Source organism: Benincasa hispida, chromosome 1, assembly GCF_009727055.1.
Source record: "Benincasa hispida cultivar B227 chromosome 1, ASM972705v1, whole genome shotgun sequence".
Lineage (NCBI taxonomy): Eukaryota > Viridiplantae > Streptophyta > Magnoliopsida > Cucurbitales > Cucurbitaceae > Benincasa > Benincasa hispida.
This window is the reverse complement of record NC_052349.1, coordinates 43,925,942-43,947,385: the sequence shown is the minus strand read 5'-3', so window position 1 is coordinate 43,947,385 and position 21,444 is coordinate 43,925,942. Positions and strand designations below refer to the sequence as shown.

The 21,444-nt window shown below is 36.0% G+C and overlaps 1 protein-coding gene and 1 long non-coding RNA gene across 3 annotated transcripts; both read right to left on the bottom strand.

Annotated features, from left to right (window-relative positions):
* Positions 1-1,766: 1,766 nt before the first annotated feature.
* Positions 1,767-3,626, bottom strand: LOC120090765. Of its 2 annotated transcripts, none has more exons than XM_039048475.1 (2): positions 2,929-3,626; positions 1,767-2,035 (listed from the first exon to the last, which is right to left on the bottom strand). In XM_039048475.1, the coding sequence occupies exons 1-2, from the start codon at positions 3,496-3,498 to the stop codon at positions 2,009-2,011; spliced, it is 597 nt and encodes a 198-aa protein (XP_038904403.1). In that variant the 5' UTR covers positions 3,499-3,626; the 3' UTR covers positions 1,767-2,008. The 2 variants fall into 2 exon arrangements, with proteins under 2 accessions (XP_038904403.1, XP_038904410.1); XM_039048482.1 differs by having other exon boundaries at positions 1,767-2,014.
* A 1,968-nt stretch (positions 3,627-5,594) lies between these two features.
* Positions 5,595-6,867, bottom strand: LOC120086814. Its single transcript, XR_005484342.1, has 3 exons — positions 6,489-6,867; positions 6,326-6,395; positions 5,595-5,671 (listed from the first exon to the last, which is right to left on the bottom strand). It is a non-coding gene; the product is annotated as an uncharacterized LOC120086814 (long non-coding RNA).
* Between the last annotated feature and the right edge of the window lie 14,577 nt (positions 6,868-21,444).

The following is a 21,444-nucleotide window of genomic DNA, read 5'->3' as shown; positions in this document are numbered from 1 at the left end:
AAATCGAACAAATAAGTCAATAATTGTCCCAAATAATGTCATCATAATCTTATCCAAATCCAATCCTATTGACTACTTTTTCATCCCCTTAATTTCCCTCTCTTTCTAAATCCATCTAGGAATTAAAATCCCATCAGTGATCCACAAGGCAAGCATCTTTTCCTTGACTCAGAACTGTATATTATCACCCCTCACACCTCATTCAATCCTAATTTCAAAAAGAAAATCCTTCAAATTAAAATTACTGCAAAATCAATTTAATATTTTGTTTTACAGTAATTTTTATACTATCAAAACTAATTTTGAATGATGAATACATATTCCGGATTAATTTTGAACCAAACAAAAATAAACCATTTTAAAATTACACCCAAAGGACTAGGAAATCAACTCTTTCAAAACTTCCAGTTTCAAATACTATAGCTTTACTAAAAGGAGAGAAACCTCTTATGAAGAAACTATGAATATATATATTTTTCAAGGGGGGAAATATCAAAAAGGAGAACCTAATCATTCAGCTAACACCTCCTCGAGGTTAATTGGAAGAACGTGAAAACAAAAGAACCCTTTTTTTTATGAAAGGTAAGATCATGAAAATAACTTAAGAACTTCACTCTATCTTGAAAATTCCTTGGGTTTCTTTTTAGCCATAGAAAAGCTCTGTTCTCACAATTCGATGGCATTTTCATTTGTCATAACCAACCTGAAAGCACTTAAAACAACCACACATCAATTCCACAGGGAGGAAATTGGCAGGTCTAAAAATTGTTCAGCATAAATAACCAACTTCTGGCAGGAAAATGGCAGTGTAGAAAAATATATTCCAAAGTTTCCCCACTTAAAGATATAACCCTGCATACACTTTGGAACTAACTACCCACCTTGGGTTCTTTTGGAATATATCCTCCTTATTTAAGCTTCTCTAAGCTGAAGAACCAACTTGGGTAAGGGCCTTAAAGAAGTGAGGTTGAGAAAATGTTGTGTCGTTGGTTTGGCTTTTCAATATATTGTTTTGTTCTCTAAGATCTTTGGGTACAAACCTGAGATACTTCTCATCTATTCTGGAGATGACTGCCTGCTCTTTACAAGTCTTGTTTGCACAACACACACCGAGAAGAAAGGATGTCTCAGCCAAAGTTCTTAGCTTCTATATTATCTTGTGTGATAATTATTACCTTCCTGCAAGCTACTTCACAGAAAAACCTTAATTTTCATAAGATGGTTGTCTCTTTATATCATTCATTCCACACAAGAGAGCGAAACCCTATGACAATATGGTTTACGCAGATAGAAACTTAAGGGTCTTGTCCAATGATTCTTCCTATAGAAAATAAAATAACTTCAAAGAAATAGACAAAAACCAATGGTTTGAATGGAAGAAAGATGCCAAAAAAGAAAGGCAAAAAGAAACAGGCAAAGTTCTAATGATGAGGCAGTCAGGCAGATGATTGGTCATTTCATTGAACATGATAAGCTAATATATGTTTATCATGGAATTAATCTGTTCTGGAATTCTCCTATCCCCAAACCTATGAACTACAAAATAGTTGAGTCCTAGAGATAGCGTACAATTATTGGTAAAGGTGTTGGGTCTTTTCTCAAACCAGCATCAACTGCTCCACATGTTGATAAAGAAACATAAAAGGGCATTCATCTGTAATATAATATCGGTAAAGATACGTCACCTAAACGACACAATTCTCACTTTAAGAGATGAAGAAACAATAATAATAATAAGGCAGTACAAAGTCAAAATGAAATGAAACTTGTTTCAAGGCATCACATGAGGAAAAATTAACCTTAAATTAACAATGTTGTGGATAAGTAACCCATTAGAGAGGTTCTAAAAATACAGGTCCCTGTAAATAGCCTAAAAGAATTTAATTAAAAAGGTTGAACTGAAAAGAGAACATATATAAAGGAAAGGGCTGATGAAGTCCAACACAAGTCAACTGTTAAGTAGGGATCCTCCAGTTAAAATATCCGCTGCGCACATCGTGCACGTTGTCTAACCCTGTGAGGCAACCATCAAACTCTACAATATTTGACATTAAAAAATATATATATGTAAAATACCATCCTTTGAAACATAAAAGCATCATAGCATAGAGATTGCTCCTCCCCCCCCCCCCAATTTTCACAACAGCAAAAAGTTTTAAGAAACAAATTTCATTGATGTATGAAATTTACAAAAGAAGGGCATATGCCCAAACCAAAGGAGTTACAAAAGACTTCTTCAATGGGTCAAAAGAGATGAAAGATCATAAGAACTACATGAAGATGTACATTTGAAAAAATTGTTGAAAGAGTTTTCCTTTTCATTGAAACAGTGATTGTTTCTCTCCTTTCACGTGATCCATAAGAAAGCACGAATCGTTGACCACAAAATCTTTTTTTTTTTTTTTGAATAAATAAGCTTAGTAAGAGTAATGAGGAATAAGTGAAATAGAACAAGCACAAAGTAGTGAGCTATTCTCAACCATAGGAAAAGGAACAATGAACAAAATGTTAAAGGCCTAAACCAGTAAAGTAATAGGACGAGTAACATAATAGTAGGGAATGGAAAGGTGAGCATTACATTACATTACAAGTTGGAAAATCCCAAATGAAAGTTTAACCAGAAAAAATAACTTTAAAACCTGTGGCTGTGGCCCTATTATATATACTCTCCTCTCTTCTACCAAATCCAATGGGAAGTAAAATGCAAGACATTGAAACGTGGAATTGAAATCCAACAAGGAATCATAATGTTTACAAACACATTTTTCAAAGAAAATGACAATTAACCACATAGTTTTCACACAATATTGCAGAAGTTGCGTTCGAAACTTAGACAATTACAATCCAGAAATCGAGCATTAAGTATAATTTTTCGATTATAAGATGAAACAAACCAAGGTTACGGAACATATCTATAAATGATTATACCACTGATTTAACGGGGGCAACGTCGTCAGGGATCTTGATGTAACCCATCTTCTTAATATTCTCCTTGTTATCGTCACTAAGATCATCTTCCTCCCCAAGATCGTCATACACGGAGGAGCGATTCCCAAATTGGCCAGCGAACAACGAGTAAGCCAAATACATAGTGGCAGCAGTGAGAGCGCCACAGCCAACGCCGAAGAGCAAAGCGACAACAACGCTGAGGATATCCTTGGTGCGATCACGGAGAGAGGTGAAGTCGTAAGGGAGGTGTTGAAGGGAGTGGGTTTGGGTTGCAGCAGCAACAGGCCTAGGGCGAGGGAGATCGAAGCGGAGGATGTCGGAGTCGTCGGGGAGGGAGGGGAAAAGGGGATCGGTGGAAGAGGAAAAGGAGGATGATTTGAACTCAGTAATGTCGACGATAATGGCCATCTGGGAAAAGGGATGGCGGGAATCGAGAGATGGGTGACGGAGAAGGGAAAAGGAAAGGAAGAGGGATTTGCAAGGGCGAGCATGAGAGGGAATTGAGAGGGAAATTGTGAAGAGAAAGAGGAGAAAGAGACGGGACGCCATGGATGAAGGTTTTGAAGAAATGAGGAAAATAGGGAAGAAGACTTTGTTTCTTTCTCTCTCGACTCAGTCCTATCTCTTCTTTTCTCTCTATCCTTCCCTTCCCTTTCACCAATTCCCCATCACGATTCACATTTTATTCTTCTTTTTTTTTTTTTCATCCCACTTTATAATGTTTTTCTTTTTTTATATAGATTTTTTTAATTAACGTACCATTTGGTCCATATATTTTAGAATTTGTTCAACATTAGTCGATTTATGTCAAAATAAGTATAACTCAATTAACATACTGGTTGTACTATTAACCTCAAAGTCAAAGATTCGATTCTCACATCCCACATATTGTAATTAAGTCAATCTATTCTCAATAAATAAATAAACTAGTCATGGACTAAATTTAAGATTTTTTTAGAGTACATGGACTACGCCGCAGGGAGGCTCATTTGGCATATGAACGTGTTAGTGACCACGAGGCTTATAGTTTGAATTCCCCTACCTTGTACTAACAAAAGAGTACATGAACTACAATTAGAATCCACATCATTGATGAGATTGATGGCTTCACATGCATTGGATTCAACCACTTATGGGGGTTAAGACCATCTCCTTCTAGCTTAACCACTTTCAACCCATAGGTAAATTTCAGCCACTCAAGAGCGTACGCCCTTCATGATCATGTATGATCCACTTGAGTCCTCCTCTGTCCTCCTTAAAAGACCACACATACATCAACGTTGAGTGGTCTTCCGAAGATAAGTAGCTGGAGGAACCGAGAAATAATGGTAAGGTTAGGGGAGGGGGACTACACAGCCTGAATAGGGCACTAGTGCTTCTCAATTGAGATTTTGAGAATGTCGACGACATGGACCCCTTTATTGAAACAAATCTCATCTCAAAATTCTACGAGCGCCATAGAATGGTTAAAATACAATCAAGCTCCTCATTCAAACATAAAGATCTCTCCCAGTTCCCAATACTCTAACGGAGGAAGCTTGTAGGATTGTATGACAACACTAGAGAGGGTGAACAGGGTTGCTTGAAAAATTAAGACTCTTTCAAGAAATGTAAAACCAAATTAAAAAAAATTAATCTAATGTATCAATTAGCGACAAAAATAAATAAAGTGCAACTATAAAAAGAGTAAAGAGAAAGAGATGATACCAATAATTTTATAGTGATTCGGAATCTGTATTCCACTCTTAAGACTCTTTCTTGGGTATTTTACTGCACGGATTCTCTTAAGAGTGATAACAAAACCAATTTATCACTCTTTTTATGGGTTCAAAAGTGAAACCACAACCGATTCTTTTGCAGGTTATGACCCAACCTATTTTGATATTTTTCAATGGGTTCAAGATTAAACCACTATAAATCTTTTTTCGAACCTAGGATTAAACCCCTGCACTCAAATCCTTTTATAGATTTAGAATTAACCACTATGCTCTATCCTAAGGTGCCCTCTCAAAAGTGTAGATATATGAATTTAAGCATTCAAAATAATCTCTCTCTAAAAAATAAATCTCTCACAAAATAATTTTAAGAATGTTAAGCTTTGAAAGAATGATCAACAATGGAAAACTAAAGAGAATTTTTCAAAATGAGTGGGAGATCGAGAGATTTTTGCAAGGGAAAAGAATATGAGATTTAAATAGAATTTGACTTTAGATTTGAAAGGAAATAATAATAATAATAATAATAATAAATAAATAAATAAATAAATAAAAAATAGAGAGAGAAAAACAGAAGTCTACTTTTTTTTAAAAAAAAAATGTAACGACCCTACTTTCCTACTTATTTCTAGGACGCTACTTCATGCATGCATAGACTTAACCGTACATTTTTTTTCCTAAACAAATAAATAAAAGAGCCGAAATTTTATTTAATAGTGCCCAAATGAGCAAAGGTAAGAAAACATAAATAAATAATAATAAATAAACTAAATAAAAAATAAAATAAAATAAAAATTTACTGTTCGGGGTACCCCTAAACCCAACTTTAAAATGAAAAACAATTAAATAGTCAAATAATAAAATTAATGAATATTGCTTGAGAGTTTAAAATATCTAACTCCTAAACCAGACTCCAAAACATGACACTAAATGCGGAAGCAGTAAGTCGTCCTAATGGCCAGGTCACGGATCTCTCTTGTCATGTGCCGGTCTATCATTACCCTTACCTGAAAAATAGGAAAAGAAAAGGGTGAGTATAAAAGTATACTCAGTAAGCGGCCCACTACTGGGCCCACTCAATGATCTGTTAGTCTTTCCATTGGACCAAAATGCACAAGGGCATCATAGGCGTAAGCATAGGCATAGGCATAAGGGGCGAACCCAAAGGCACGCTTTCATAAGTAGTGACACAAAGGTCACAAACGTAAACACAAGTGGTGGTCCCAAAAAGGACACCGTACATAAGTATAGGGTGTGGGCCCGAAGGCTCACAACATGTGATGTGCATAGCCCAATGGTAACACTAACAGTCACTAAAATATCATATGGACATAAGCATGCAATCATGAATCCTGGTACTAACAGTCATTAAAATATCAGACAGACATAAGCATGCAATCAAGGCCATAAATCAGCATCGAACTTTATCACAGTTACCCATACATCAAACTTTATCACAGTTACCCATACATCAAACTTTATCACAGTCTACTCATACATCAAACTTTACCATAGTCTACTCATACATCAAACTTCAGCACAGTTACCTATACATCAAACTTTATCATAGTTTACTCATACATACAGTGACATAAGAATTTTTCCTTCTGACCAGCAGGCTTATCAAGATCTTAGGGCAAAACCGGCAGTAAACTACTTACCTCGAGATAACGAACTGACCCAAAACAAACCCTTACTCTGCTCGAAAACTTCCTTCACCGCCACACATTCCTGAAACCAACCACAAACTCCATGGGTGAAGGTTAGCTTAGGCCCAAGAATCTCAAATGACGATGGGCTGCCAAAAAGGGAATTAAAACTTACCCCAACAGACAGATTGGTCGGAATCACCTCGATCCAACAGCAATTAGAATCGACGGCTGGCGACGAAGAGGACGGCGTGCCGCGAGAGAAAGAGACACGGCTCCGAGTTGCGACTTCAGCTGTTCAATTGTCGTTTCGGGTCAACGACGAAGACGAGCGCGACTCTTCGCGACGGCTGGAAGCAAACGAAACCTTGCGCGACTGGATGACTGAGACCTACGGTTGAGCGGCGGATGATGGACAAAGGTGAGGCATGTTGTGCTGAGGCGTGAGGAGGCGGCGGTGGAAAAACACTATGAAGGGGAGTCTACGTGAGGGCTGGAAGGAGGAAGAAGAAAAGAAAAAGAAAAAGGAAATTTTTTTTCTTTCTTGCATGCAAACCGAGGTTCCTAAACCCTCATTTACAACCCTAAATCCCCTTATCTTTTCCTTAATTTACCTATTAACCCTTTTTTTTCCTTTTTTTCCTTTTTTATTTTCTTTTTCTTCTTCTTTTTTTTTTTATTTAATAAATCAATGTATAAATCTTTGGGGCATCACAAAAAATCAATTTGATTGTGGGCCAAATTTTAATTTTTTTTAAAAAATAATATCTTTCTATTCCTTCTTAATTTTAAAAAGAGATATTTTGATAGCACTATGTGTTATGATTTGAATCATCCAATTGATTTGATTGTTTCACCACATGTATACTATCTTTTCAACCTGTATTGTCACGTGATAGGTCCATTGTGCCAAATCGTCTCTGAAGGAATGAATTCCTCGCAAAAACGTGTGAACGTCGTGCAAGTGACATTCAATTTTAAAAACAATCAAAATATATAAAAGAATATACATAAGTATATCCCAGGATAAACATTCAAATACTATAAGCATGCAATTCTGCAGAGGAGAAGAGGAATAGAAGAACTTACCCTTGTAAAAACTTTTCTACACGAAAACCTCTCATTGAGATCATGTATGGAAACCATGATCTCAGGAACTCTTCCCGAACACCAAAGCCAAAACACTGGACACCACCATGCAATGACCTTGCTATTCTCTGGTAAGGAATGAGGATGTGTGGGCTCCTTTTAAGTTTTTGCGAGAAGAGAAGATAAATTGCAAGGAGTTTTTTACATGGTTCTGACATGCGCATAACTGAATCATTCAACATATATCATATTCTTGAGGTCTAATACATGCTCATGGATTTACTTATTTCCAATTGAAACTGAGGAACTTAAATCCTGGCACGAAAGCATTCCAGTAGTAAAACCACTTATCTTTAATTTGATCCAAACAACTGATTCCCGTAGAATCCTTGAATCGAAAATCAATCCTAAAACATGAATAAAATTTAAAATTAACACTTGAGGACTAAGTTCAACCAACAAATTATCCATATGATTTCTAACATCTCCAAATAATTTTACCCACAATGTGTTGGTCCAAAAATCACCAAAATTAAGCTCCAACACTTGCTGGACAACACCTCCGATTTTTCAAAACTTCAATTCAACCTCAAAATTGACATCAAATCAATTATTACGCCATAACTTCAAGGGTAACCAAGATTTTCAAGAAAATCGACCAATCTTACCTAATACCTTACCTAACTTCTGTTGGGAATGTCCTAAACTCGCAGTTCGTAAATGTTGTTAACATATTCTATTTATCAATAAAAATGTTGTTGAGTTTTTTATTCAATAAATTATTATTGATATTGCATCATTTTATGAAAATCCAATAAATGAATCCATGACTATAACATGAATACTTTCACTTGATGTGGTGACATAAAAATGGATCAAGTTTTAGTACGTAGCCAAAATGGTCTATAAGTATACGGATGAGATTGGGTACCTCATCCTGGTGATACTATTGAATGCGGCCCATTTTGTATACTGATACAAATGATGTGATCCAAAATCATTCATGTAGAGACATCTGAGTAGGGGCATCTTGTGCAATGAGTTTGCATAAAACCAGACCTCGAAATAGTCACTTTTCTGTATACTAACTGTTTAATGTTAAAACTGACCATCTCAAACTCAATGACCTAAGGTAACTCGATCTTAATCCTGAGCTAACTATGAACTCTTGTTTATTCGGGATTATCCTTTGATCTGCATAAGTGAGAGTAGTCCAACAACACTGCTCAATAAGCCTTCCATTTTGGGGATAAGACCGGGTAAATAACTGGGGATATAGCTTTGCAATATGGAATTCACTTCTACCCAATTTAGGGTTAGCAGATGGGTTTTTCTTTTAAGCTTTGATGCCTTGTCTTGAACAACGGGGCCCCACCCTCTCCAGACGCTGGCCTTCATGCAAGCTATGAATTTGCATGATGAAAGCTTTATAAATTAAAGTGCTGGACTGAGATTAAGCTTTCAAGAACTCCTTCAAGAACTTTACAGAAATCGTAACCCTCTAAACCCTCTTCATATCTTCATAAAATCCAACTCAATTTAGTATTTCCACCATACAATCCTTGCAAGAGAATAGTATAGAAGATCTTCGTGGTGGTATACTTGTAGATTGAAGCACATTTACATGGAACTCAGCTGGTGTTGAAGAGGATTCATCAAAGGTATTGTGTTCAGCAAACCCTCTTCTGTAATAGTTACTTTGAAGCATGTTTTAAACTCAAATTAAGTATAATTAGAGTGCTTATTGATTCTTATTTTCTCCGCTACATGTTAATATACTCCATCAGTTGGTATTAGAGCATGATTTAAGCACTTAATTATCATTAATTTGAGTTTGGTGGATGTTTTTCATAAACTATATGGAAATGGTGAACTGATATGTTTTTCCAGTATTTTGGCATTTGAATTTTTTCAATTATGTTGTATCTTTTGTAATTGGCTCTTGTTTGATGGGCCTTAATTTGTGCTTAAGTGTTTGTAATTTGTTTGGAGTCATTAAAGTTGCAATTAGGATGTAATTGAAGAAAGAAGTGAAGAATGTTGAAGCAACAGGAACTGAAAATTCAAATTTTTGCCAGATACTCGATGCTCGATGGAATACTTGATGATATTTCATGAAATACTCGATGCACGATGCCATACTCGATGGTACTCGATGCGTTTACTCGATGATATTTCATGAAATACTCGATAATCGATGCATGATGCCCTATTCGAGGTCGATGGCGTCTACTCGATGTTATTTTTTTATGAAATACTTGATGTTCGATGATGCTTAATGTCATACTCGATGCACATTAGCATACTCGATGTTGGGTGCTTGCTGATACTTGATGGGCTTTGCCCAGTTCAAAGGCGGTCTGAGCGGTCTAGAAGGTTTTTGAAGCTGATTTTGCTGATTTATGTAATAGCTAGGCCTTTGTTTGCTTGGAAATGCCAAAATAAAAAAACTATATCAGTTTTGTCTTTAATTATTTATGCATTTGATGTATGCTATAATAAATAAATCTTGTATGTGCATAAAATATGCCATGTAGAATTAAAATCCCACCATAGGAAGCATTTTACATGCATTAAAGTATGTTATAAAATTGTTATAATGTATAGTATGCATGTATAGGGTTTCAATTGTTTTAATATAAAGGTTATGTTAAAAATTGAATACCTTTGATATATGTTATGGATGTTTAACATGTCTATTTTTTCTAAGTTGTTATAAAATTGAATTAGACATTAAAATTCATAACAAAGATAAAAAGCATGCTCACTTAGGTTAACAACTTGTTTTAATAGTTAAAATAGGTCGTTATCTTATAAAATTTGGTTACAAACTCAATCAGTTCACAATCCTATCTAAGGTTGGAGATATTTAAGTTGATGGTTTACGTAACATCTTCTACCTGAGGATTATAACTGAAATAACGAGAATTGATAACCAGTTTTATGAGCTTGCGTGAGCGGTGTGAGGTTTAAAATTAGATTTAACCTAGACATCGTAGGTTTAAATCCAAATGTAAACGTTATACTTGGATAATAAACACATAGACTTAGGTTGTTTAAAATTAGCCGTAAAAAACCTAAGTTAAAGAATACCCAAACATTTAGAACACTTTAGTGGGAGATTAATAATATATACGACATATCGGTTTTAGTTCTCACGTCCTCAAGAGTTCACACTGTAAGATCTATGCTTGGCTTCATGTCGATTTTACCTCGACTACTCCATTTAGAAAGTATTTGCATGGGTCAATAACAAGGTGAATGAGGAAAGTAGTTCATAGTAATGTTGGGGTTGATGCCCTAAAGTCTCGTGTCCTGTAGTTTGTAAACAATATATACAAACACTTGTATTATTAATATATGATATTTACTTCACATCTTGTATTTTGCTCGGTTAATTGTTTTATTTACTTTACCATAAACCAATAAACATAAAATCCATGGTTATATGTATGTGACTCAAGCATGTATGTGGTGACATACAAGTGGATCATGTCTTGAGTGATAACTAAAATGGTCTGTAGTATATGGATAAAGAAGGGAAACCTTATCCTGGACGGCTACGGACGCGACCCACTTTGTGGAATGGTCACAAGTTGTTGTGACTTATCGCAGATGGTCTGATCTTGATCATTCGTGTTAGAGACATGCGAGCGAGGGCGTTCTATACAAAGAGTTTGTATAAGACTTGACTACGAAGTGTTAACGTCTCGTTATACAACACCTTTCATGACAGAGACTTCACTTCACTAGAATGACCATAGGTAACATGACCTCAATCCTGAGTGAGTTGGGAACTCCTGCCATTGAGAGCGGTCCTTTGATTTGTATGGGTGTGAGTAGCCAGGTCGCTGATTTAAACCTACCATTTTAGGGATTCGTCTGATTTGGGAGTTGGGAACTCAACTACACAGATGGAATTCACTCCTTCCCTGAAGCAGGGGTAAGTAGATAGATGGCTCCCTTAAGAGCTAATTCCGGGGCTTGAACGATGTGGCACCACACACTTTCTCTTGTCCTAAGAGGTGTTCACACATAGTTGTACTATGTTGTATTGTTCATTAGAGGAATCAGTGGTACTTTAAAAGTGAGATGTAACTATAGGGGGCAAACGATAAATTGACCCAGCTGTACTTTATGAGTATCTGTGAAGGTATCCGATGGACACAGAAATATATCTGTGGTAAGAAGAGTTTCAGCTGTTGGTCTTTAGTGGAATGCCTGACAGTTAACGGATGGTGGATCTCGTGACTAAAGAGTTTAGTCGGCTATTCACGTACTTGTTGGAGCTTCGAGCCACATGTCCATTAGGTCCCCTGGGTAGCTTGGATAAAAGTCGAGAAACCAGTATTTGGTTAATTTGAAATGTTCAAATTGACAAGAGGAAGTTCGATTATATATGATATAATTGGACTGGGTTAATTATATTATGATATAATTGGAAAATGTATGAGATATATTATTTTGGAGGAAATTAGATATAAATATGATTTATATCAAGTAAAGGGAGAAATACTATAGTAAGATATGTTGATATCAAACTATAGGATATAGATATAATATAATATTTATTTATTTTATTATATGATAATTAAATCATTTCACGTTCGGACGTGGGTAGTGGGCAGCGTTGGTTATGGTAATTTAATGGGTTAAATGAAAAAAAGGTTTTCAATTTTGAATCATGCAATCGATATTCTTTCTTTCCACCCAAGATTTCGTAAAAATTGATCGCCCGAGAGCCTATACGATAGTTGCTTTCTCCGCCTAAACGATCGTCCAACCTCGCCATTTAATTAAACGATCGTATACGTTTTTCCTAAACGATCGTTCAACATTTCCTACACGATCGTATAGCTCCTCTATGCGATAAACACTTCTGCTATACAATAGCATTGTTTACTCTCCCACTTGCTTATCTCCTACATGACTCGTTTCCTCTATCCTCTACCAAATTCACCAAAGCCCACCCTTTGGATTTTCACTCGAGAATACCTAGGGCTCATTAGTGGTGGTGTCATCCCCATTGCGGCGTACGTGTTCGTGTTGATCGTGTTGTTACAGTCGATGTTCCCGCCGGGTGTTGGTAGATCTCTTGGAGGGTTTCCCTGCGTTGGAGTTCCAGAGTGTGAAGATAGTCTTTAACTGGTATGGAACTCTATCCCTTATGATTTTGTTTGTTTTTAGCATGCCGATAATTAGATTTATTTACATAACTGTATGTGATGAATGTATATTGTTATATTTCGGTCACGGTGAGATCGGAGTGATCTGAACGCGCTTATGAAACTCTCGGTATGAGATACTTCAAGTAAGTGGATGAAGGAATTGTGTCAACGTATCCTGCGGTCTTCTCTATTAGTTTAAACCGTGAGATTCCTATATTGCGCCTGCTGTCATTTTTAGGTGGCACTAGATAGTCGTTAACACCAGCAATCCCTTAGGAGGGTCGTAACATAGGATTCGGAACAACCCAAGCTTCAAAAATGAATAGGGTCTTATAGTTTCGTCTTGCACATTGTCTTCCAATTCGGGAGCATGTTCATACCATTATATAAGATCTGAAAATGGCAAGTCACACTTACAGAATTATTAAGTGTTAGTAAGTTCTTGACCAAAAAAAGGTAGCTAAATGACTGTCAGAATATGTGTTATTCTGGACACAGTATTTAGTTAAGAATGTCTTGCTTTAGTGAAGGAATATTTTACTGCCTCGGATAGCACTTATTCTAACTCACTATATTATCGTTGCAAGTAAATAAAGATCTATGGGTACTTTATTAGTTTTTGCTAAACTTGGATTTAGATACACTTTATTAATAGAATTTGTTTATTTTTCAGCATGTCAAACTCAATAATACAACTTCTAGCTTTTGACAAACTTAATGGAGAGGGTTATTTCAACTGGAAATAAAATTCGAACATAATATTAGTAGTTGATGATTTGAGGTTTGTGTTAATGGAGGAATGTCCTCCTATTTCCAGTTCGATGGAAAACCAGAGCATTCGAGATGCTTATGATCGGTGGGTAAGGGCGAATGAAAAGGCTGGAGCCTATATCTCAGCGAGCATATCCGATGTGCTCAACAAGAAACATGAACCCATGCCCATAACCCGTGAAATTATGGCATCATTATAGGATATGTTCGGGCAATCGTCATCTTCTGTTCGACACAAGGCTATAAAGTATGTATATAACTCGCGAATGAAAGATGGAACCAATGTCAGGGAACATTTTCTAGACATGATGGTTCGTTTTAATGACGCTAAAACTCACGGGGCTGCCATAGACGAAACTAGTTAAGTTAGTATGATATTAGAGTCCCTTCTGAAAAGCTAGCTCACCTTCTGTACTAATGCCATAATGAATAAAATAAGTTACAATTTGACTACTTTATTAAACGAACTACAGACTTATCAGTCAATGATGAAATTGAAAGAGAGTGAAGCAAATGTTGTTTCATGATAAAAGAAATTTCTGAAGGGTTCCTTGTCAGGAATGAAACCCGTTGACAAAAAGAAGTTTGTCCCTTCTTCATCTAAAGACAAAAGTGCACAGATGAAGAAAAAGGAAAAAGGGGATAAACAACCCACTGTAAAGAAAAACAAGGCTCCCAAAGGAAAATGTTTCCATTGTGGAAAAGGCGGGCACTGGAAACGGAACTACCTGAAGTATTTGGCTGAGAAGAAAGCGAAAAAGGAAAATCAAGGTAAATCAGATTTACTTGTAATTGAAACATGTTTAGTGGAAAATTCTCACTCGACCTTGATATTAGATTCAGGAGCCACTAACCATGTTTGCACTTTTCTACAGGAAACGAGTTCTTGGAAACAACTCTTAGAGTACGAAATGACTTTCAAGGTGGGAACAAAGGGAATCATTTCAGCAGAAGTAGTGGAAGATGTCAATTTTTTTTTTGGAGATTCTTTTATCTTGTTAAGAAATGTATATTATGTACCAAAGATGAAAAGAAACTTAATCTCCATTTCATGTCTACTTGCAAATATGTATAAAGTATCTTTTGAAGCTAATGAAGTGTTTGTTTTTTCAAAAGGTGTTCATATTTGTTTTGCTAGACTTGAAAATAACTTGTATGTGTTAAAACCAATTGAAGCAAAAGCCATTTTAAATATAGAAATGTTTAAAATGGAAAAAACTCAAAATAAAAAACTCAAAATTTCTTCTAACGCCTATCTTTGGCATCTCAGACTTGATCACATAAATCTCAACATGATTAAAAGATTAGTTATAAACGGTCATCTAAATCTATTAAAAGACAGTTCTTTACCTCCTTGTGAGTCATGTCTTGAGGGAAAAATGATTAAAAGATCTTTTACTGGAAAAGGTCTTTGTGCCAAAGAACCCCTCGAACTTATACATTCAGACCTCTGCGGTCCGATGAATGTAAGAACAAGAGAGATGGATATGAATATTTTGTCAGTTGATGACTATTCTCGATATGACTATATTTACGTAATAAGTCACAAGTTTGAAACTCTCGAAAAGTTCAGGGAATTCAAGATCGAAACAGAAATCTTATTAGGTAAAAGAATTAAAACATTTCGATTAGATTTAGATGGTGAGTATATGGATTTACAATTCCAGAACTATTTAGTAGATCATGGAATTCAATCCCAACTCATAGCACCTAGAACAGCACAACAAAATGGTGTTGCAAAAAGGAGAAACCGAACCTAGACATAGTTCGATCAATTATGAGTTTTGCTCAGTTACCTCAATCCTTTTGGGGGTATGCAGTACAAACTGCGGTATATATTCTGAACATGGTTTCCTAAAAATGTGTTTCTGAAACACCGTATGAGTTATGAAAATGACGTAAAGGTAGTCTACATTATTTTCGGGTCTGGGGATGTCTAGCACACGTATTGGTACAAAACCCTAAGAAATTAGAACAACGTTCAAAATTATGTCTCTTTGTTGGATACCCAAAAGAAACAAAAGGAGGATTATTCTATGATCCTCAAGAAGATAAAGTATTTGTTTCGACAAATGCTACAGTCCTGGAAGAAGATCATATTATAAGTCGTCAATCTCGCAGTAAACTAATATTGAAATAAATGACCAAAGTACTACAAATCAATCATATTAGAAGTCATCAATCTCCATCAACAACGGTTGTTGCCCCATCACATTCTTCCCAAGAGTTGAGAATCCCTTGACGTTAATGGAAGGATTGTTCATCAACCTGAACGCTATATGGGTTTAACAAAAACTCAAGACATCATACTTGATGATGGTCTAAAGGATCCATTGGCCTTTAAATAAGCAATGGAAGATGTTGATATGGAACAATGGATAAAAGTCATGGACGTAGAAATAGAGTCCATGTATTTCAATTCTGTTTGGATCTTGTAGATCAACCACATGAGGTTAAACTATAGGTTGTAAATGGATCTACAAGAGGAAAAGAGACCAAACTGGCAGGGTGCAAACCTATAAAGCTAGACTCGTGGCAAAAGGTTTTACCCAAAGGAAAGGGGTTGACTATGAAGAAACCTTCCCTCCTGTTGTCATGATAAAATCAATAAGAATACTCTTATCCATTGCCGTATATTATGACTATGAAATATGGCAAATGGATGTCAAGATAACTTTTTTGAATGGCCATCTTGATGAAAGTATTTTTATATCCCAACCAGAAGGGTTCATTGAACAGGGTTAAGAACAAAAGGTTTGTAAGCTTAAAAGATCCATTTATGGGTTGAAGCATGCTTCTAGATCCTAGAATATAAGATTTGACATTGCGATAATATGGCTTTGAACAGAATATTGAAAAACCTTGTGTATACAAGAAAATAGTCAACAATATTGTAGCATTCTTGGTAATTTATGTTGATGATATCTTGCTCATTGGAAATGAGATAAGTTACCTTGCTGACGTAAAAAGATGGTTAGCATCACAATTTCAAATGAAAGATTTGGGAAATGCTCAATATGTTCTTGGGATTCAGATTGTTTGAAATTGAAAGAACAAAACCTTAACACTATCTCAAGCATCTTATATTGACAAAATGTTATCAAGATATAACATGCAAAATTCCAAAAAGGGTATGTTACCTTTTAAACATGGAATTCATCTGTCAAAAGAACAGTGTCCTAAGACATCTCAAGAAATTGAGGAAATGAAAAGAATTCCATATGTATCAGCAGTTGGGAGTTTGATGTATGCTATGTTATTGAAAGAAATCAGACATGAGGATTTCATGAGCAGTGGAAGGATTGTTCCAGATTCCATTCAAAATTAAACACAAACAATTATAGTCAACAAACGGAAACTAACTGGTCATGTAACAACTAGAAATTACAACAGGCCGACAAGATAATCAAGGGATAGAATATACATACCTTTGAAGACTCATTCTTTAAACTCCCTCGATCACTCCAATTCGTCCAAGAATAGCACCTTAGCCCTCGAACACAACGACCGAAACAACAGCACGATCAATAGAAACCCAGTGATCACAAACCCAATGAACGACCTCCAGAAACCTCAAACTCAATCGAGTTGAGTTAAGACACCACCACAATGGTTACCTTGGTATTCTCGGTGTGAGAATCCAGGAGTTGTGGGCTTTGTATGATCTTGGTTAGAGGAAGAGACTAGAGGAACAACAATCGTGTAGATGATTGAGCAAGTGGGAAATGACACAATCTATCATATAAACAATGTGCTCAATTGTGTAGAAGAAGGCAGTCTATCATATAGACAATGCCACGCGATCGTTTAGTTATGACCAACTTAGTGAACTATCGTATAGTGACACTCCACGATCGTTTAGTCTCTCTATTAGCTATCGTTTAGTGAAACCATTTCACTTGATAGCATTGCCATGAGTTTCTTTCCGAATCAAGTAACTGCTAAATTTAGGAAAACACTTTTTCTTTTATCTCACGGTTACCATAAAACCACCAATAACCTCCCACTCAATTGGTTATTAGAGAAAAAGAGATAATTATCAAATAATTAATATTATTATAAATAAATATGATAACCAACTTACTATATTATATTTATAACCTATAGTTTTAATATTTCATTTCATGAAACATATAAACCTTAGTTCTTTTTCTATTTTCATGGTACTTAATATAAATCATATTTACATTAATCCTCCACTTGATGTATCTCATACATCATACCAATTATATCATATATAATTGAATTTTCTCTTGTCAATTTGAATGTTTCAAATCAACCCCAAGAACTGATTCTCAACTTGAATCCATTGAGCTACCAAGGGGACCTTATGGACCTGTAGCTTGAAGCTCCAATGCTACGTGAATAACTGACTAAACTCTTTAGTCACGAGATCCACCATCCGTTAACTATCGGTCACTCCACTAAAGACTGACAACTGCACTCTCCTTACTACAGATATATTTTGTGTCCATATGAACCAATCAGCAGTGCGATAACCCTTCACAGATCATTCGTTAATACAACTGGGCCAATTTACCGTTGTGCCCTTGTTGTTACATCGAACTCCTTAAGTACCACTGATTCCTCTAATGAAAATAAATCATAGTTCTACTATGACAGAGTCCTCTCTTCCAAAGAGAAGATGTGGCTACTATGTTTAAGACCCGGAATTAGCCTTTAAGGGAGCAATCTATCAACTTACCCCTGCTTTGGGGAAGGAGTGAATTCCATCTTGTGTAACTGAGTTCCTAACTCCCAAATCAGAAAAATCCCCAAAAAGGTAGGCTTGTTGAGTTGACAACCTGGCCACTCTCACCCATACTAATCAAAGGATCGCCGTCAAAGGCAGGATTTTAAAAAACACTCAGGATTAAGGTCATATCACCTATGGTCGTTTAGGTGAGATGTAAGTCTCAAGTATCAACGATGTTATATAAAAAGACTATTTATCTCATGGTTTAGTCTTATAAAGAGACTATAGGACACCCCCGCTCGCATGTCTTCACATGAACTATTAGGATCAAACCATCTGCAGTAGTTCATAACACTTGCAAACCTTTACAAAGCGGGCTATATCCGTAGTGTCACCAGGATCAGGTATTCCTCTTAATCCTTATACTACAGACCTTTTTAGGTTATCACTTAAGGCATGATCTACTTGTATATCTTATATACATGCTTAAGTTTTCATACAATAACCATGGATCTTTGTTTATTGTATATGAGTAAATGCAAAAATAAAATAACTCTTATTTTATTCATAACAATGTGTACAGTGTTTACAAACTATGAGACTCCGAGAGAATTAGGACACTGTTGGGCTTTATGTCCTAAAACTCGTGGTTTGTAAACAATAGAACTTATTATGAAAATTCAATAAGGTGTTGTTGAATAGATGTTTTGCTTGATAGAATTCCAATAAACCTAAAAGTCCTTTGACTATTGGATGAGTACTTGAACTTTATATGGAGACATAATGGTGGATCAGGTTCGAGTAAATAGTCAAAATAATCTATAGTATATGAATAAGGTTGGGTACCTTATTCTGGTAACATTATTGGATGTGGCATGCTCTGTAGTTGTTAAAAAGAGTTGTAAAGTTCTACAAACGAAGTGATCCTAATTCGTTCATGTTGGGACTTGAGGAGTGAGGGTGTCCTTGTGCAAAAGGGTTTGTACAAGATCGGACCACAAAATCAGTCACTCTTACTTTATAGCACTGTTTATTGTTTAAGACTGACTATTTCAAAGCGATGACCTAGGTAACTTGACCTTAATCCTGAGCTAACTATGGACTCCTGTTCATTTGGAATTATCCTTAGATTTGCATAGGTGAGGGTTGGCTCAGCAGTGCTGGCTCAATAAACACCCATTTGAGGAGTAAGACCGGATAGATAGCTGGGGACATAGGGTGCAAGATGAAATTCATTCCTACCTGCTTTTAGGGATAGTAGAGATGTTGTTCTCTTAAGTGCTGATTCTGGGTCTTGAACTGAAGGAACTCTTAATGAAGAGCATCCATGAGCGCGTTCGGATCTTTCCGATTTCATCGTGACCAAAATACAACATATACATTCTAACAGATAGTTATGCAAATTAACACTAATTAACGGCATGCTTCGAACAATAAAAAACAAGGAAAAAAGTTCTCATACCAGTTGAAGACCCTCTTCAAACGTTGAACTCAGACGCAGCGAAAGAACCGCTACACACACTCTATCGCTCAACCAACCAGTCGACTGCAGCAGCACGATCGTCTACACGAATGGCAGCAACACGAACAGTCACAAACATGTAAACAGCAGCGGGGACGACACCACCAAATGTAACCTTTGGTATTCTTAGAGTGAGAATCCAAAGTGTGGTCTTTGGTGAGTTTGGTAGAGTTTGGAGAGAACAAATTATGTAGACGATAAGAGGGTGGGAGAGAAAGAGCTATCGTATAGCTATGTGCTTATCGTTTAGAAGAAGCTACATAATCGTGTAGGTTCTACTAAGCGATCGTTTAATAAATGGTAGATGATCGTTTAGAAAACGCAGCACACTATGCGATCTATTAGGAAAGCTATACGATCGTTTAGGAACGAGTGTGCGATTGTTTAGACGATGAATGACTATCGTATAGGCTCTCAAGCTAGGCGATCGTTACGTTTTCACACCAATTGTGATTTTCTTGAACCTTTGCAAAATGAAAACAAATTTTCATTTTATTATTTGGTTACAATAACCGACGAGGTTTTTCCCACTAACGCACGTCCGAGAGAATTTTTATGTTACAATTAAATTATTAATAAATATAATCATATTATATTTTTACCCTATAGTTTAACATCACATATTTACTATAGTAATTTCTCCTTTACTTGATATAAATCATATTTATATCTAATTTCCTCCAAAATAATGTATCTCATACATTTAGCCAATTATATCATATATAATTAACCAGTCCAATTATATCATATATAATCGAACTTTCTCTTGTCAATTTGAACATTTCAAATTAACCTAGTTACTGATTCTCGACTTTATCCAAGCTACCCAGGGGACCTAATGGACCTGTGGCTCAAAGCTCCAATGGTCCGTGAATAACTGACTAAACTCTTTAGCCACGAGATCCACCATCCGTTAACTGTCACACATTCCACTAAAGACCAACAGCTTAACGAAGAGCATCCATGAGCGTTGTCGGATCTTTCCAATTTCACCATGATCGAAATACACCATATACATTCGAATATACAGTTATCCAATTATACAGTAATAAATGGCATGCTTTGAACACTAAAATGTATGGGAAAGAGTTCTTATACCAGTTGAAGACGTTTTTCAAGCTTTGGAACTTAACGCAGCGGAAGACCTTCACCTGATCAACAAACGCGCAGCAAATGCGTCGGCTACAGCAGCACGAACAACCACCAACAAATAAACATAGTGGGGATGACACCACCAGAAAGGAGCCCTTGGTATTCTCGGAATGAGAACCCAAAATGTGGTCTTTGGTGAGTTTGGTAGATGTAGGAGGAAGAACTAATCGTGTAGCCGATAAGCAAGTGGGAAAGAATAGGAAGCTATCGTATAGCTTGATGCTTATCGTTTAGACGAAGCTACATGATCGTGTAGGTTTTACTGAACAATCATTTAGGAAAAAGTAGACGATCATTTAACAAACACAATACACTATACAATCGTTTAGGAAAGCTATCCGATCATTTAGGAACTAGCGTGCGATCGTTTAGGCGCTGAGCGACTATCATATAGGCTCTCAACTTATGCGATCATTTACATTTCCACACCAATGCCAAATTTTTCCGAACTTTTCGAATCGATGCAAGAATGAAACGAAATTTCATTTTATTCTTCGGTTACAATAACCAACAAGGTTTTTCCCACTAACGCACGTCTGAGAGAATTTTTAGGTTACAATTAAATTATTAATAAATATAATCATATTATATTTTTACCCTATAGTTTGATATCATATATCTACTATAGTAATTTCTCTTTTACTTGATATAAATCATATTTATATCTAATTTCCTCCAAAATAATGTATCTCATACATTTAGCCAATTATATCATATATAATTAACCAGTCCA

What these genes read in the sequence shown, in the direction of transcription:
- LOC120090765 (XM_039048475.1), bottom strand. Translation starts at nt 3,498, where the DNA reads ATGGCGTCCCGTCTCTTTCTCCTCTTTCTCTTCACAATTTCCCTCTCA. An exon ending in TTGCCCCCGTTAAATCAGTG is followed by an intron (nt 2,036 to 2,928) that starts GTATAATCATTT and finishes CAAATATTGTAG; the next exon opens with AGTTTGATGGTTGCCTCACA.